Source organism: Phoca vitulina, unplaced genomic scaffold, assembly GCF_004348235.1.
Source record: "Phoca vitulina isolate PV1807 unplaced genomic scaffold, GSC_HSeal_1.0 scaffold29, whole genome shotgun sequence".
NCBI lineage: Eukaryota > Metazoa > Chordata > Mammalia > Carnivora > Phocidae > Phoca > Phoca vitulina.
Genome location: NW_022589732.1, coordinates 1,318,161 through 1,336,759, shown reverse-complemented (window position 1 = coordinate 1,336,759; position 18,599 = coordinate 1,318,161). Strand labels below are relative to the sequence as shown.

General features: G+C 40.0%; 1 protein-coding gene across 5 annotated transcripts in view; it reads left to right on the top strand.

Moving 5' to 3' along the window:
* FAM13C (family with sequence similarity 13 member C) overlaps window positions 1–18,599 on the top strand; it is a 150,606-nt gene that overhangs the window by 10,141 nt on the left and 121,866 nt on the right. For all 5 annotated transcript variants that reach the window (XM_032423913.1, XM_032423911.1, XM_032423912.1 and 2 more), the window contains one exon: window positions 590–794. In XM_032423913.1, the coding sequence (XP_032279804.1) occupies window positions 720–794 (75 nt within the window). In that variant the 5' untranslated portion in view covers window positions 590–719. The remainder of the gene's footprint in view (window positions 1–589; window positions 795–18,599) is intronic.

The window sequence follows — 18,599 nt, the reverse complement described above, 5'->3', positions numbered from 1 at the left end:
CCTTCCTTCCTTCCTTCCTTCCTTCCTTCCTTCCTTCCTTCCTTCCTCCCTCCCTCCCTCCCTTCCTTCCTTCCTCCCTTCTCTTTTTTTGTCTTTTTTAGAGAGAGGGGTGGGGTAAGAGAGAATCCTAAGCAGGCTCCACACCCTGCTCGCAGCCGTCCTGGAGCTTGATCTCCTGACCCTGAGATCATGACCTGACCCACCCAGGTGCCCCTGAGTTCTAGAGTCTTAATCTATAAAACCGGGCTGACAATCTCTAATCTGATTCTCACATTTTTGTCAGAGAAAAAAAATACATACATGAAAGCATCTTGAAGCGAAAAATTTAAAAAAATATGATAGTATGCACAAAGTTACAACTACAAAAAAGAAGTATGTATCCACTAGTAAAGATTAGAAGGGAACGTGGAGTGATCTCAACAGGGAAATTCATATTTCTTAGGTTCTTGTTCCTGTGAAACTAAGTCCACCCCAAACATTTTGCTAGTTACCATATAAATAGAGCAGCAATGAGTGTGCCAGCCCCACTTTCCCGCAGCAGCTTATTACTTTTTTGGGTGCTTTCTAAATTGGGTCTTTCCTGTTTTAGAGATGAAGACAATAAAGAAAACTACCCCGACGCCGGGGCTCTCCTAGAGGAGCCCGCGCCGCCGCCGTGGCGCGCGCCGCCGCAGCATGTAGAGCAGACGGTGCTGGTGGACGGCGTGCTGCGACCCAGCATGGGCAACTTCAAGTCCCGGAAGCCCAAGACCCTGCTCAAGGCGGAGAGCGGGAGGAGCCACGGAGAAAGTCAGGTAGCGGGCTCTACCACCTCAGGCCTTTGCCGAATGGGCGCTTCTCCCGCGAGGGCACCGCTCTGGCGGGCAGCGTGAGCGCGTGATTCTGCAGGAGGTGGTTAGTGAGCTTGACGGGTCAGTGCGCCTACCGCGGGCCTGGGACGCACGGAGGGCACTCCCAGCGCAGTGTGCTCAGCAGGCTGGTAATTTAGCGCCCTTTCCAACGGACCCCTTAAAGCCTGGGCTTTGATAATGGTTCAGAGGAGCTGCTGCATTCTTGCAGGGGAGAGTGGAGGAGGAGCTCCAGCCATCTTCACTTACCCAGGTCATGTAGCTCTTGCCCCAAACTTGATTTCTTCTTAGCAAATCAAAAATCCCTAGTTTACCCGGATCCACTCACCTTAGCCTGCCCTTTAGAAGACTTGGGTAAATATTCAAGTGCGCATGTGCCTCTGGTGTGTGTGTGTGTGTGTGTGTGTGTGTGTGTGTGTGTGGTGTGGTATCAGGTTCTTTGAGGTCAATTAAGTATTTAAATGAATGAATGAAGCAATTTTTTTTCAACTTGATTTGGGTAGTACATTTATATTTTCTAATTTTTTAAAAAACTTTCTCTAGTTGTAAAGGGATGTAGCAAAGAATGTGATGTTTTTAAATCTTAGAAAACTCCTTAATTTATGACGCTTTTAAAAAAAAAGATTAAATGAATATAATACACTTTTATTTTACTAGGAGGTTAATGAGATTATACTTGTAATGCACCTAATACAGTTTTGGGGACATGGGTGCTTCATTAATGTTAACTGCTTTTTTGTTAACATTTAAACCTTAAAAATAATGTGGGAGGTTCTACGTGTAACAGATTAATTGTATAACTTTAAGTCCAGTCCTATATAGCAAGTGGGCACCAGGTAATCTTCCTGTTAGAACAACTTTGGCTGAACACTTTATTTGACCTTGTCATTTTCTTATTTGTCTTGTGATTTTTGTCTCATTTCTTCCTTGGCATTAGGACCTCTTATTTAGTCAGTTAATTTTGCAATAAATTGAAAGTGTCCTCTGCATTCATAAAGCTGTGTTGTAATTATTTTAAACTGAGTTGAGTTTCAGACAGAAGTGAATGGAAAATACTATTTGAGTTATGATAAACTTGAGACCCTGCCTATTACTGAATGCACTCAGCACTTAATCTGATTAGGAGTATGGTGTTGGGGAGGATACAGGTACCCAAAGGGCTTCCCCCAGAGTCTGACGGGTCTCAGGGAGGCTCTGATCTTGAATCTCCTGCTAAGGGTCACCTGTGACACTTTTTGCATTGGGTGACCACCCATGTCTCCTAGAGTGCCTTCTTTCTTGTTATCCTATAGCCTGGCTCTCAGAAATTACACAGTTGTCAGTTGTAATAAGGTGCTAAATGGGGCCTGTAACTCCAATGCATTGCTCACACACACACAGGAAGATTTCTGGGGAGAGATATGCTTGTATTATCTTTGCTTATAGTACAGCATTGGACTCCTGGACTGCAGGTAAAATTTCCAGTTCATTCCTAACATCTCTATCCACACAATGAGATCCCCCCCTCCAGTGACTAAGGGAACTTTGATAATAATATTTTAGATCTTCCATATTTGGGAGAAATATGAAACACATTTCATTCTTCCTATTTTCTTTGGGAGAGAGAATTAACATTGGTTGAGTATTGAGCAAGAACTGAATCTATAAATACTCTATAAATAGTATTATTAATAAAATCAGCTAACATGTATTCAAGTATTTACTGTGTTCCAGGCATGTACCACGTTTTACCACAATCCCATGGAATGGGTATTATTATCTTTTTTGAAAATGGAAAAACTAAGGATTAGAGGGATTACATAACCTCTTTGAACAGATTTGGAAGAACTTGAGTGGAAGGTCTTTTCCATAAAAGCACAGTGTTTCTAAGAAGAGGTACGCAGATCTTCCAACTATAAATCTAGTGATTTACCTAATCCCTTATACTACGCACACCTTAATTTTTATATAAAACCCATGGTTTCACTTTGGAATTTTTTTTCCTTTGCTGATATATTGTGCTTTTAGCCAGTAATTACTTATTTAGAAAAGATTACTTTGGGGAGAATTTTGTAAGTGTATTTTTTTTTTTCTGCCTTAAAGCTTTGTGATATTGACCACAGAAGCTAGACAAAGTTTGGGTAAATGTTAGCTCCATAGGATGCAAGTTTCTTAAGGTCAGTGATTCAGTCCTTCTTGTCTATCTTTAGATTTGTAGCATTCGGTAGTCACTCAGTATTACATGTTGAGTAATTCAAAACTGGTTAAGAGAGGTGTATAGATAATTGTATCACCTTTTTTGTGTGTGAAATATAAGTGTGATCTTATTCAGTTGTGAAAAGTTACATTTAAAAGAATATAATCATGACTCAGGGGCGCCTGGGTGGCTCAGTCAGTAAGCGTCTGCCTTCGGCTCAGGTCATGATCTCAGGGTCCTGGGATCAAGCCCCACATCGGGCTCCCTCATTGGCGGGAAGCCTGCTTCTCCCTCTCCCACTCCCCCTGCTTGTGTTCCCTCTCTCGCTATGTCCCTCTCTGTCAAATAAATAAATAAATCTTTAAAAAAAAAAAAAAAAAGAATATAATCATGACTCTCCTACAGATATGAAATAAAGATGTATCAAAGATTAGATTTAAATTATTAATTAATGAAGGAATCAGTAAGATATTACAACCAGTTCAAAAGAGAATGCAAAGTATCACATATTTGTAGTCTGACAAGGAATACAGAAATAAATTTACAAATGGACACAAAATTGGCAAAACTTATAGTATCCATTGGTGATAATCAATTACTTTCCCTTGGACATGAGGAATTATTTGCATTGCCATCAATATCTACAAGTTCACTTCTATGTCTACAGCCTTGTAAAATAGCCTAGTCATAGAAAGACAAAAGCAAAGATTATCCAGATGGATGAGTTAGCCAGGACATCCACTAAATTTCAAAGTCATGTATAGTTTTTCTTTACATTCTCCTCCTCCCCCTTGTGATCATAAGAATCTCAAAGAAAGATTATTCTTAATCACAAATTAAGGCTAGTCTCATTAGGTTTGGCCTGAGTATTTACCTAGGCATAGCAAGAGTGTTAATTTACCATATAGTCCTTCTTAAGCATGCTTTGCAAAATCTAAAACCATTCACTATTGAATAATTACAATATTAACTTTTCTCTGGGAGTTTTCATGAGGAATCTCAGATTGGACTTTCAATGCCTCTATTATTTGCAATCCCAAGGCAAGGAGCTGAGTTCAAGAAACTCTCTCCACTATATTTCAGCTGCAGTACCTATGCATTTGGATATATTCCTCTCTTCTTGAGGTCCCCAAAATAACATTAGGTTTCTAGCTTGCCGGAAAGTGATCATCTTTACCACCTGTAAGATTGGACCCTGTAAGCCAGATAGCAGACCAGTTATCCTAGGAGGCCTCTGTAGGCACTGGCTGCATAAGTAAACCCATATTCGTTCGTTCCTTCAAAGTGGTCTGTTCTACATGATGCAATGAAAGTCCTTCTCAAGATGGCATTCCAGGCAAGATATTGGTTGCATAACAGATTTTTCCATTTTATTCTGGTAAAAAGGAAGACAGATTATTATTGAATATATGAAATAACCCCATTGCAATGAAAAGTAAGGATGCAGGGTGAGTTTCTGAACTCTGGGGCCAGTGAGACTCAGATAACACTTTTAAATGTTTCATTTCAGTTTACATAAATGGAATGGTTTATAAAGGATAGGATTATTATTATTATTACTATTATTATTATTCACGTATGGTGAGGCCAACAGATGAGAAGGTTACTGCCATTTGAAAAGATTCCTACTCCTAGTTCTCAGGAGGAAAGGGAGCATGCCATACTGGGCAGGGCCACGGAGGGAAAGCACCAGGGTTAGTCAGGAAGCAGAAGGGACAGGTGGAAAGCAAGGCAGAAGCCTTTATGTGGTTTCTATGGGAAAGGCAAGGTGAGGCAGGGTAAAGCAGTCTTAGGATTGACTAGTTTGATTCATTTCAGTAGAATTTGAGGTATAGGGACTCTCTGGTACCTGGTTCAGATGAGTAGGGCAGAGGAATATTGCGTTCCAGAGTGTATGAGCCAGATAGAAGAATTGGTTCCAAGTATGGACTCTGGATTGGTTAGTTTGCATGTGAAAGGTTCTCTCCTGGGCAAGTCATTTATGTTCTAAGAATTGGCTAGCTCTGGGAGAACTTACTTCCCAGTAAGTGGGGCTCTAGAGGCCAGAGCATCAAGAATACAGAAAATAATAAAATATAGTTAATACAAGACTCTACTAAATTGTGAGGTGAAGTAGAGAAAGGACTTTCTTATAGATCCAGTAAATAGAACATTAAAATAACAATATTCTAAACAAATAACTACAGTAAAATTTCCCTTCTCAGTCCATTCAGTCTTATGCAATTAATTCTTGTTCCTATTGTCTTGGGTTAGCAGGAGCATAAAGCTGTCTGGACGGAAGTTTTATAACTTTGGTGTCATCAGATTCCTGTACCCGAGTCTGTCCTTGAAAATGTCAACGGTTTGAAGCATCTGGGACTGTTGAAAGTATTCTTGGTTGAAACCTCTGGCCTGAAGCTGGTAGCAGCACCTGCAGGCAAGCATCTAAGGAAAGCAAGCATGTATAGATGACAGAAACTGAAACTGGTTGTGATCAATTTACGAATCATTTTCAAATGTGAAAAGTCTGCTGAGAGCTCATAATAAGAATAATGAATAGATGTGACATGCAAAACAAGATAATAAAATCATTGCCCCCAAATTAGACAGAATGTTTCAAAGGATAACGAGTAAGTCTATTTTTAAAGAAGTCAGGGAGTTTACTTCTGATTTTACAAAAATAGATGAATGTAATTTTTACAGAGGGAAAAACCTAGAGATATAAGAACATGCCAAGAATGGAAAGTCAAATATTCATTAAGTCTGGTATATGTCCTAGGCATCTGCATTTTTATTAAACTCCATAGGAAAGTCTGATGTACACCTCTGATTGAAAAACACTAGCCTGGGTGTTGCTAGATTCAAGTGGAAGACTTAAAGCTGTGAACAAGTCAGCGTTTTAAGTAATAACCATAATTATCCCTGATAATACTGTAGTGTTGTTGTCTAACATCATCAGGCAAAATGCCACGAGGACTTGAACAAGTATAGACGTTGATAGAGCTATTTCATAAGAGTTTCAATCACAGGGTAAATGTAACAATCAGCCGATTTACCATACGCTGTGGGAGAGACAGTGGTTCTGTTTGTAAAGCTGGACTTATTTGGGGGCACTGAAGCTTATGCTTCAAATCCTGCTCAATACTTCTTGTCACCATCAGGACAGAGTTCTGACTGGTTTGCTCTGATCATCATTCCCTAAAAGCACCTGTGAAGACTCTGTGAGCACAACATTTATGACTTAAAAATAACCCTCTTTGAAACTGAACAGAACCATTGTAAACGTTTAGCTATTGCCATTCTGGGTTCTCTTGTCACAAAGTTTGCATTCAGCACCTAGAGTGGATCTTCAATCTGATCCTAACCAGGTTGGGAATGGAGATATGGGTAAGGGAGAAGGGGCCAGATGATAGCTGTTGAAAGTTTTGATCTTTCATACCTTTCTGATCAATCCCAAAATCAGATTCAGAAATTTTACTTTTGGAGGATCAGATTCAAATCTCACTCTGAGCAACTTTCCTCCTGGTCTTGCCATTTCTCTGAGGAGCCCTGCCTGGGTGAAGTAGCAGAATCTGAGGTTTTGTGTGCATGTATGAATGATTAATTAATTTTGCACCCACTACATATGAGTGATTTAAAAGAAGAAGGCTTTAAGTATATTTGCTGATCCAATAAAAGTCCAGGAATCGGGAAGACAATGCAAGAATGTCCTCAAGGAAGTTAAGATATTAGAAATAAGGAGACTGTTTATTTGAACCAAGATCAATTGCAGTTTTCTTTGCTGCTTCTTTATCCCTTTCTTCCTTAGATGCTGGGCTATAAAAAAAGAATGGCTTGGATAGGAACCATTCAATGATTTATCTCCTGAAAGGTCAGGTTTTATTGATGCTTTGATATGATTAACTTGAAGATAAAATAGGACTTGTGAGTTTGTGTTAAAGCAGAATTTCTTTATCAAAGCAGTTTATTACTCTTTCTATGGAGGAGAATTTATTGAAGGCAATAGATTATATTTGTTGTAATATTTTGTGATATATTACACAAAATATGGAAGGTAGATGAAATGGGTGTAGGTAGTCAAAAGATATAGACTTACAGATAGAAAAGTAAGTCCTAGGGATGTAGTATACAGCGTGGTTACTATGAATGTGGCTAAGAGAGTAGGTCTTAAAAGTTTTCGTCACAAGAAAAAAAATTGTAACTATGTATGGTGATGGATGTTAACTTGACATTGTGGTGATCATTTCACAATAGATACATATATTGAATCATTATGTTGTACACTTGAAGCTAATGTAATGTTATATGTCATTTATATCGCAATAAAATTTTAGGTATGCTTTATTATATCTCATTATGACTAATAGTGACCTCTGGAGATTTCATCTCTCCCCTTTAGAGTATCTGGGTAATTTGTCATCTTGGAAAACTTTGGGCTTGATTTACTGTGAGACTCCCTCCACACATACTTTCTGTTTATTATGTGTGACCGCCAGTCTTGATCAGGCTTTCCTGTTCTTGGTATGATATCTACCTTTTTCTAGAACTATTTGTTTCACATTCATTTCTTTTTTTTTAAAGATTTTATTTATTTATTTGACAGAGAGAGACACAGCGAGAGAGGGAACACAAGCAGGGGGAGTGGGAGAGGGAGAAGCAGGCCTCCTGCAGAGCAGGGAGCCCAATGTGGGGCTCGATGCCAGGACCCCGGGATCATGACCCAAGCCGAAGGCAGACGCTTAATGACTGAGCCACCCAGGTGCCCCTGTTTCACATTAATTTCTTATATTCACACTTTCCTGATTACTCAGTAAAAATGTATAAACCCACTATTTAACTAAAAAAATCCATTTATGGACATTCCCCTACTGATTAAAAATAACATACCCAGTTTTTAAAAAGGCAATAGATTATGTATATTGTAATATTTTGTGAAAAATTAAAAAGAATTCTATATTACTATAGTATTAATCCCTAACAACCTGATTTGGGGATGATTAGACTTGACTAACAGAACCAATTTCCTGTATTGGACCTCATAACTATCCAGAGGGCATTTAGATTTAGCATTGGTAGATAAAGTCTTACCATCTTCACTCCCTACCAGCTGGCATCAGGCGATGCACCAACCTTCTGTCCTCCCCTCTGGTGTCTATTTTAGCAGAAGACAAAAACTAAGAGGCTATATAGAGAGCTTTTCTGCAGTGAGCTGTGTACTGCAATCATGCTGCTAATCCACTTCCTTGGGGAGACCAGCTGTTCCGTCTGGTGTACATCAGCATTAGGTTTCCTCTGTTTGGCTCCAGTAGATGTGTTAAGAGGCTGGAAAGGAATCCAGGTCTGACTGTGAAATTTGCATTTTAATTTTTCTGTGAAAATGAAAACCCCCTAAACGCTTTTCAGGCAAAATAACCTAACTATGAAGTATTTACTATATTTCTATTTTTGGAGAGTCTAGGTCTAATTCTTTTTGTGTTAGACTCTAAATTAAAAGACAATAGTTAATTCTGGGTCATTCACCGCGCCGCCCCCCCCAAAGAACTAAGATTCTGTTTCTAATTATAGGTCTACTTTATGTACATTTTTCTTAATGTGTTATTGAACCACAAGCAAGTGCAAACTGTAAAGCAAGAAAACCAGTACAGCTGATTGACTTTGAAATTGAGAGCACCAGAAAGCTAAAATGAACTTCAAATAGAATTTCACTTGCTTTTCAGTGATAGGAAGACATTTAAGTTCTGAATATGCCTTTGAGGGCTTGCTTTTTGGAGTGTGTTAAAAGGATGAATTCACTGTGCTTCTAACAACTGGCCTTAGATAATTGTTTTGACGTAGGAGTTTGTGTTGCATTATTTCTCTTATATGGTTTTGCAGGTGCAGTGTAGAGGTTTTACTTCAATTCCTGCTATGGATTTTTTGGAATATTTTTTACTAGTCAGAAAGAAAAGTGTTCCTTTGGGTTTGTTTTCCAAGTCCCCCTTCACTTCTCCAATAGTAAAATGGTTGAGATTCAGGGAGGATGGAAATCTGAGAAATTCAGTGTCTTTCAAAGTGAGGCTGTCTAAGTTGATGTTTGGGTTCCTGGTTTCTCACAGTGTATCAGATTCTGATACGCCTCTGAATTAATAACCGATCTGTTGTTAAATGACGAAGCTGATAAAAAAAGATATTTTTAGGAGAGAACCTGGAATATTTGTAAAATAACTTTTACTTTTTTTTAAAAAATATACAAATATATTCTGCTTAACTACTGTCATGAAGGAATCTTAAAATTAAGTGATGTGACTTGTTTGACTGGGCATTAAATCTCAAAAATTAAAAAGAAATGTCACCCAGATGGAGTTTGTGTTCAAAACAACATAACTGGTTTGAGACAAGTTTACAGGCAATGGGAAATTTGAAAGTTTGGCATTGTAGTACTCGGGTCCCCATTATCTAATTGATATTCCACCTATGATGAAGTTACAGAAGAATTCTTAAAAAATGAAGAAGGTATTGATGGTATTGGTTCTTCTGAGTGTAGCAACAGAGAATGGCAAGAACTGATCTCTACTTATATGCTTCCTGGAATATTTAACAGATATGCAGATGGCTTCCACACGGAATGGCTCTTAAAATTGTCTTGTTATGCCTCTTCCTCTGCATCTTTTGCATAAATTCTGAATTAAAGAACTTCCGATTTTCCATGACGTTGTTCCAAAGATGGCTTCTAACATTATATAGCCTTATAAATTCAGCCCAGAGTCAAGACCTACCAATTCATGGAAAGAAGAATAACATCCATGGGACACCTTTGTCCCTATTGGCACCTGTTACCTCTCTATGGGGTTCTGAGTCTTGTTCCTCTACTATGCAGAAATTTCTTTTAATAAATCCCAGGGCTAATTACTTGAATCATAGTATAGTGAGGTAGTGAAAAGCATGGTCTATAGGTCCATATGATTATGGGTTCAAGTTCCTTCTCAGCCACTTACTCTCTCTATGATTTTAAGCATTTACTTACCAGCTCTTTAAGTGTCTGTTTTCCATCTATAAAGAAAAGAGGATATTTTGTACCTACCTTAAGAGTTTGTTGAGAATTAAGAGTGATGATGACATAACCTTAAACATTCAACAAGTTTCAGGGGGCTAAAAATTGTGTATAGAATGTTTTAAAGACTCATTTGGCTGGATATGCGCTAAAACCTCAAAAATTGCATTTCTCCTGAGTTAGGCCAGGCTGTGCTATGCTGCAATAACAAATAACTCAAAACCTTAGCAGTTTAAACAAAAATACATGGTAGTTAAAACAAAAGTGCATTTCTTGCATGTTACATGTCCTCATTGGTCACTAGAAAGTGTCTGATCGTGGCAATCAATTAAAGACCCAGAATAATTGAGCAGTGTCAGTCTTGAACGTTGCTGGTTTCAAAGTCAGAGAGCTTTGGAGGGTTTCTGCACCAATAATTAGAAGCTTCAGGCCTGAATCAACATATAGTATTTACATTCTTTAGTAATTGGCCAGAGCTGGTCATGTGCTTCTCCCATAACTATAGTTGCATAATACAAGGGACTAAGAAGTACAATGCTGCTAACGTACGCTAATGAATTATTGGCCAGCAGCACTAATGACTTCCACATCTTCTACTCAAACTAGCATATAACCTCAAGCAAGAAGAAGTTAATTGGTCTTTTTCTCTTCTAGTCCTTTACAGTACTGAAGTATTGTTATTAATGTCAAGGACTAGAAGAAGAAAAAAAACATTAATTAGGCTAATGAAGTATCACCAAAGGAGATACATACTGTTATTGTTTTGAGCAGAAATTGGAATTTTCTACAAGTACCCCTTCAGTTAAATACCTGCTTCATTATTGTCAGGAAAAAAGTAGGTTTAGTTCCTGGTTTTTTTTTTTTCCCTCTATTGCCAGCCAAATGAAACTTCAGAGTTCACTAATTTTATTATTTTATTTAGGAATAATTGTGGTTTTACTCTTGCCAGAAGATTGTAGTGACTTTGGGTTATGCCAGCTAAACCTGTGGTGCTGTGATTAAGAGGCATTTTAAAATCTCATCCAAAAATAATACTTCCTATAGAAAGTAGATTTGACAATTTGGATATTGTCAGATGTGGGAACTGAGTTTCTGCATACACACAGATATGCAAATTCACATCTTCATGTACTTGATGATATTTATTCAAGAGCAGGGTGTTCTTTAGGCAAAGAACACAGCTTAGCAGCGACTTACACAGCCTATTTTGGAGCTTGGAAGCAAAGCTGGGAAGTCTGGATAGCAGAAACATAATGAACTGACATTTCGGGTAACTAAGAATTGCCAATCCAAACTTTATCAAACATTGTTAAATATCACTTTGGGACTGAGACATAACATATCAACCTCAAGCCTGCAATTTTAGGTTCCATATTTTGCAAGAGATGTAGCTGCCAGATAAAATATGGGATGCCCGGCTAAATTTGAATTTCAGACAAACAAGGAATAATTTTGTAGTTTAAGTATGTCCCATGTGGATACTGTTTTGAATAGGAATGGGAGTTCTGTGCAAGCAAAAAAAAAGTGGGACACATTCATGCTGCAAATTATTTATTGTTTGGCATTCAAATTTAACTGGATATGATGTGTTTTTATTTACTAAATTTGGCCACTGTATCAAGAATGAATGGCATGAACATCTGACCTCACTTACCTTCTCCTCCAAAGGTAAAAGTAACCAGTTGTGCCCATAGCCTGACACATCAGGATTTTTTTTAACTTCAATCCTTCTAGAGTAGGAAAAGAAGGCATAGGAAGGGAAGTCAGCAACTTCTCTAGGTCTAGGAGTCAAACTGTAGTAATTATTTTATATCTTTAACATCCAAACAGCATGAAACACCCTGGAAAAAGCAGTCCACTCTCTAGGGATGATAAACTCTTAAAAATTGGATAGAAGGGCAAAAAAGTTTGAAAATCTGCCCTTGAAGTCTGCAGACCATTTATCCCATTGGACCCTACTTGCCATGAACAGTGGCTGTTACCAAGTGAACAGAAAGGCTGACTTTGATGAGCCAGGTTCTGTGTTAAAATGATCAAAAACAATATTACTAATGGAAGACACAGACAACAAGAGTGTCATATGTTGAGCATTACTCCTACCGGAAATAAGTGGCCAGACAGGGGATGGCTACCTTGAAAACTGCAGCTCTAGGCTGAGGCTACACAAGGATGGCTTTACTATTTTGAACATTATTTTATTATGTGGTTGCCTCCAGACCCAGGTCACTGGTCGTCTTTGAGTCATGATGGAACTTTGCCTTCCCACCCAACAAAGCCCAGCTTGGTTTTGTTATGAATCTTTTTTTTATAGCTGAGCCCTCTGTAACTCTCACCGTTCAATCAGTTGTAGCCACAATTAGGAGATTTTTTTTTTTTTCAGAAACAAAGATGTTCGGCTCTGCTTCTTTTGTTCATTAACACTTTGAAATACAATACTATGATTGCTTAGCTTGGTAATATTGCCATGTGCCAGGGACATTACCAATAGGAAAGATCATCCCAGCATTAGATTTCTAGGCTTTTCAGCTGTAAATAACATTCAGTAACCAAAGGAATACTGTTGAAGTTTAAAGCTCTTTTAATCAGGACCTCAGTGTGGTGGGGGTGTGGTTGGATTTTAGTGGTTTTTTGTTTTTTGTTTTTTGTTTGTTTGTTTGTTTTGTTTTTAAGAGACAGAGAGTGCACAAGTGGGTAGGGGCAGAGAGAGACAGTGAGAGAGAGGGGAGGGGTGCGGAGGAACAGAGGGAGAGGGACAGAGAGAATCCCAAGCAGACTCCACACCCAGCACGGAGCCGGACATGGGGCTTGATCTCACGATGGAGATCATGACCTGAGCCAAAATCAGAAGTCAGATGCTCAACCAACTGTATGTGTGTTAAAGACACAAATTGGCGCCCCAATTTTTTGTGAGTTTTAACCTAGTAAACACTAACTGTACTAAATGTGTGACCTACTAGACTTAAAAGCCACCAGAGGAAAATCATGTGGATCCACAGGACAGCGAGATTCCCTCCCAACTCTTCCTTCTGTCAATTTCTCCCTCACCATTGCCACAAACTGAAACGGACACTTGATTTAGGAACCAGAGAGCCTGGTCCTCTGAAGACCTGGATATTGCTCTCCCTGAAGGACAAAAGGATTGAACAGAAGGCTGAGTTAGTTTAGCTCTAAATAAAATACAGGAAAATATGAATGATTTAGGGTTCCTTTTAAAATATTGTTTATTGTTTTACTAGTAACTAATAAAGACTTTGACAGCTGTAACTTTTTCTACATAATGTGAAACGTCAAGATGGAAACAGAGAAAAAAGAAAATATAATTCCCTATTAAATCTCTAACTATCCCACTTCCACCTGTGCTAAAAAGCAGGATGGGAACTCAGTGAGTGGTTCCTAACATGGCAAGGCGTCTGGAAGAACCAGCATCTAGATGTTAGAGCCTTTCCTGGCCATGTACAGGGTGGGAGTCTGGTGAGCTCTGTTGTAGCCAGTGTGACCTTGGGGTCTCCTGGGTTAGTGGCAAGTGAGGAGCCCAGAAAGACAGTTCCCCAGGAGGTAATTAACTCTATGCAGAAACCAGGGCAGGCTTGAAGTAGGCATCAGATGAGGGGGAAGCAGGGAGGTCACATTGGAAAAGAGACAGGGATCTAATCTCTGGGCAAAGAGGATAAAATTCTAGTTCATAAAATAGTGAAAATTTTTGCAGAAGCTATTTTTTAAAATTGTTTTAAACCAGAAAATGCAGTAGCTGCAAGCATATTTGAGCATTATTTTATTTCCCTGTCATTGAAATTTTTATTATTTTATTATTATTTTATAATATATATATTTATTTATATATATATATTTATTTATTATTATTTTATTATTTGGTTAAAATTTCCAAAACGACATTACAGTGTCTGATCGCAGTGCTGTAACTCTGAAGACATTTTGTTGTTAAGTTCATTTGTTTTGGCTTCCTCTTATTTATTTGTGAGCTAATTGCTAAATATGATTTATCTCGGAAACTTTTAATGTTATATTCTTTACAAGGAGGTTTATCCATTGCAAATAAGACTAAAAATGTGTCTTTAACATACATACATATTATCTTCTGTCTCCTTATTTCAAAGTGGATGACTTGAATGTCAACTTTTCAGCTTTAGTGATTTTGGAACCTACATTCTATTTCAGAGATGCCCTGCCTTATGCACACCGACCTGGCCTTTTTGTTTGCTTCTCAAACTGTTAGTTTCACTAATATCCCTTCCTAGGCAAAACCATTCATCAGTTTTGCTTGATTTGCCAAACTAGGCTCAGTAACATGGTCTTTCATCAGTGATGCTGGGCTGTGTGTCCCTGAGGGGGCCTATATTTCTCCTCTTGTTAAACTGAATTTTGTACTGGGTTGAATAGTGTCTTTTCAAAGTTCATGTTCACTTGGAACCTCAGAATGTGACCTTATTTGGAAATATGGTCTTTGCCGATGGAGAAAAGGAGTGGACACAGAGGGACATGCAGGGAAGAAGGACATGTGAAGACTGAGACATAGATTGGAGTCAGACCACCACAAGGACACCACTCATTGGCTTTAGGGCCCACCCAAAATCCACGATGATCACATCCAAAAGACAGTTCCCCAGGAGGTAATTAACTTAATATGGAATCTTAAAAATTGGATAATTGAAAGTGTCTGGATGTACACTAAAAGTGTTCTCTATGCCTGTGGTTGGTTAGCACCATGCCAGTCCTATGTGCATCTTTAGGTATGGCTAGTGGATGAGTTGAAGGCTTTCATCCTCAAGCCCAGAATATCTCTCCCAGGTGTCCTCTCCTTGTCAGTAGTACGGCTATTTCCCCAGTTCGGACTTTGTGGGTCATAGCCAGAGAGCTGGTAGTAATTGCTTCCGTGGTAATGACCATGCACGGCCTTGTCTTTTTTTTTTTTACTTTAGTGAGGAATCAATTGACAAATAAAATTGTATACATTAAAGTGCACAATGTGATGATTTGATGTACATATATGGTATAGAATGATTGCCATGATCAAGATAATTACCTCACCTCACAGTTAACTGTGTGTGTTTGGGGGGGTGCGGTGAGAAGTCGTATGATCTACTCTCAGCAGCTTCCAAGAATACAACACCATATTTTTTTAAAAGATTTTATTTATTTGAGAGAGAGTGTGAGCAGGAGAGAGAGCACGAGCAGGGGCAGAGGGAGAGGGAGAAGCAGGCTCCCCTGCTAAGCAGAGAGCCTGACGTGGGGCTCAATCTCAGGACCCTGGGATCACGACCTGAGCCCAAGGCAGATGCTTAACCAACGGAGCCCCCCAGGTGCCCCAAGAATACAACACCATATTAAGTGCAGTGACCATGTACACAGCTTTGTCTTGAGTGCCGTGTATAATATTCATTTAATTGTCACAACCACCCTATGAGGTGCTGGTTCTCTTATTCCTTTTCGCAGAGAATTTCAGTAAATTACTCAAGGCCACACAAATTGAATGACTAACTGAATGGTATTCCTGAGTATTACTTCTTCTTACAGTTGTATTAAAAATTGATTTATGCTTTCTGTTGATTTGGAGATGGATATGTGGGTACCTTAATACACACACCAGATAGATTATCACAGATTGTGAATGTGTCTGGGGCCTTGGAGGATAAGGCCTGGCTGGGCTCAGGAGAAAAAAGGACCAAACCGTCCTCTCAGTTGTTGGGATAATTTTAAATAAAGGAATAAATTGCAGAGGGACTTCTTACTGCACATGCTGAGGAGTGACGGGAGGGAAACAGATATTTTAATGATATATCTTTGCCAATAATGTCAGGGCCTTTGTTGGCTGAGTGCTGTGGTTTGGATGTGGTTTGGTATGTTTCATATAACTTAATTTTTTTCAGATGGTACGGGAGTGCTTTTCTTAGGAGTAGCAATTGGGGCAGTCTTTTATTTTTTTTTAATTTGTTTATTGTTATGTTAACCACCATACATTACATCATTAGTTTTTGATGTAGTGTTCCATGATTCATTGTTTGTGCATAACACCCAGTGCTCCATGCAGAACGTGCCCTCCTCAATACCCATCACCAGGCTAACCCATCCTCCCACCCCCCTCCCCTCTAGAACCCTCAGTTTGTTTTTCAGAGTCCATCGTCTCTCATGGTTCGTCTCCCCCTCCGACTTCCCCCGCGATTGGGGCAGTCTTGATTGGGTCTATGCATGTGAGCAGCAAGTGGCAAAATAACCAGCTGCTGGTTTTCTGCCGCTGGTATTTCTGTGAGGGTTTTAGGCTTCTGGAACATTGTCACCTTGGGGGAGATGAGGCAAGTCGATGACCAACTTTTAGGCGTGGTAGTTGCATCAAGGATGGAGAATTGGCTACAAAGTAGTTAGAAACCAGGTGGAATGTATTCTCTTAAGCCTTGCTTTCTTACCATTGTGGATGCCGGATGTTGTTGACAGTTTGTGCAGGGTGTTGGTTTCATCGTCGACTTTGGCCATGGCTGGATGGCAAGATACAGAGCTTATTGACCTTCGGATCAGGTTTTGAACGACTAAAGGATTCAGGCGCACTCTCTCTTTCTGAGAAGAGACATTGGGGGTGCCTGTGAACGAGAGGCCCTGATTCAGTCAGTGTAGCCGTGGGCATAAGGAGGGGAGACCCGGTGCCTGTTCTCAGGGTGAGTGTGCTGTCTTTGGGGTGACAGCGACAGCAACACCCAGCAGAGTCCTCACCGTGTGCTGGGTAGAAGCCAGGCCTCAGCTGCCATTTGCTTTGTACCTGGATCTCAGTGGGGCTCCGACGTTCCCCAGCTGTGAAATGAGGGAAAATAGCGCCCATCCGTAAGGTTGTTCTAAGGATTAAAGGTGATAATCCTTGTAAAATACTTACTGTAATGCCTGGTACATAGTAAGAGCTCAGTAAATGTTAGAATGCTAGCTATTAGTGTGGTTATCATACCCATATCATATCATTAACATATATTAATATTGTCCCAGTTGTGAGAGTGAAACCAGTTGTCATGTGGTTACCAGGAAGCCTCAGAACCTCAGCCATGGCTGAGGCAGCAGTCATTCACGCTGCCATCAGCCAGCCCATCGGCGACAGCAGCCCCCACGCCCAGCACACATGGTTGTAGAGCCAGATGTCAGGAGCAGCCTAACTCCAGGGACATGCTTCTGCAGGTCAGCCAGCCGGCAACACCCTCACTGCAGCTCTGCTTCTGCAGCTGGAGGTCGGCGGCTGCCTAAACATGCCAGCTCTGGACGTCTCCCAGCCCCCGAGCTCAGAGGGTCTCCCAGCCCTGTACAGGATCAGCGCTGTCCGCTTTGCTCAAGGAGACTGTCTGCTGATGTGCAGCTCGCCCTTGCTTTAGCAAGCAATATGCAGTCTTTGTGCAGGAATTTTCCTTTCACAATGGAGAGATGGATAATGTGCTAAGCGATCACCAAGAGGGGCTGTCTGAAGAGTTCTCACGAAGAGGTGAGTTTTGGTTCAAGTTGTGAAGTGGGAGTTATTTAAGTCCAGAAAAATCGCGGTGGGGGCGGGGAGAGGTTTTCTAATTGGAGAGAACACACCATGAGTGGAGATGTGAGTGAGAATGACAGCGGTTGAAGAGCTGCCACCTACTTAGTCATCCCTGGACTCAGGGTATGCGTAGGGTGGGGTGTTGGAAACTAGACTGGAACAGTTTGTAGGGCTGTATTGTAAGGGCCTTGGCTTCCATCCTAAGGAGTTTTCCTCTTCTGATGCTTCTCAAACATTTTTCTCAGTTTCTGAATTCTAACCGCAGAGGACACTGAACTTTTACCATAAGAGGGAGTTTCTTTGAAATCTCCCTATTGGGGATATTTGTCATTCTTTTTTGGCTGCCCAGCATCTGAACTCTGTTTTTGTGCTTGAAAATTTTCCCATAGGAGGGAAAAAAGCAGGACCTGTTTTTTTCCCACCATACAAACTGAAATGCCAGTACTTGCTTTTCCAGCCTCCCTTTCAGCTAGGACGTGGGCAGAACCTGAGGTGGGAGTGGGTGCGGCGAGAGGAGACCTGGTCATGGCGGGGGCGCCTGTCGCCAGTGTGAGGTGTGAGGACTGCACGCTGTACAACTGACCATTTTTTATCAATCCTACGATTCACATATTCCCCCAATTTTAATATTGCTGAAACCGGGGTGCTCCTTAAAATCAATGTTGTGATAGAGTTTGATAAGCAGCATTATTTACTTTTTCCTTAAAAAATAAAATACTAACCCGATGGTCTTAGAGTCAGCAACATCAGAGATGCAGACAGCTCAGTTTTGGCAGAAGTGTCCACGTTGGACCAGTTCTGAGCGGTTTTGGCCTCAGAGCCCCATGGCTGGTTCTCAAGCCCTTTGGGTTAGTCTGTGAGCCTTCGAATAAATTCATTATTTGCTTAAATCAGTTAGTCTTTGTTTCTGTTGTTTGAAACTAAACATCTTGACTGCTGTATTCATGTCATCTTAAAAAGTTTTGCAAATGCTGCAATTTTTGTTTATACTGCAGTTTATTAATACATCTGTTTTAATGGAAAAAGAATTTTTTAAAAGATTTATTTATTTAT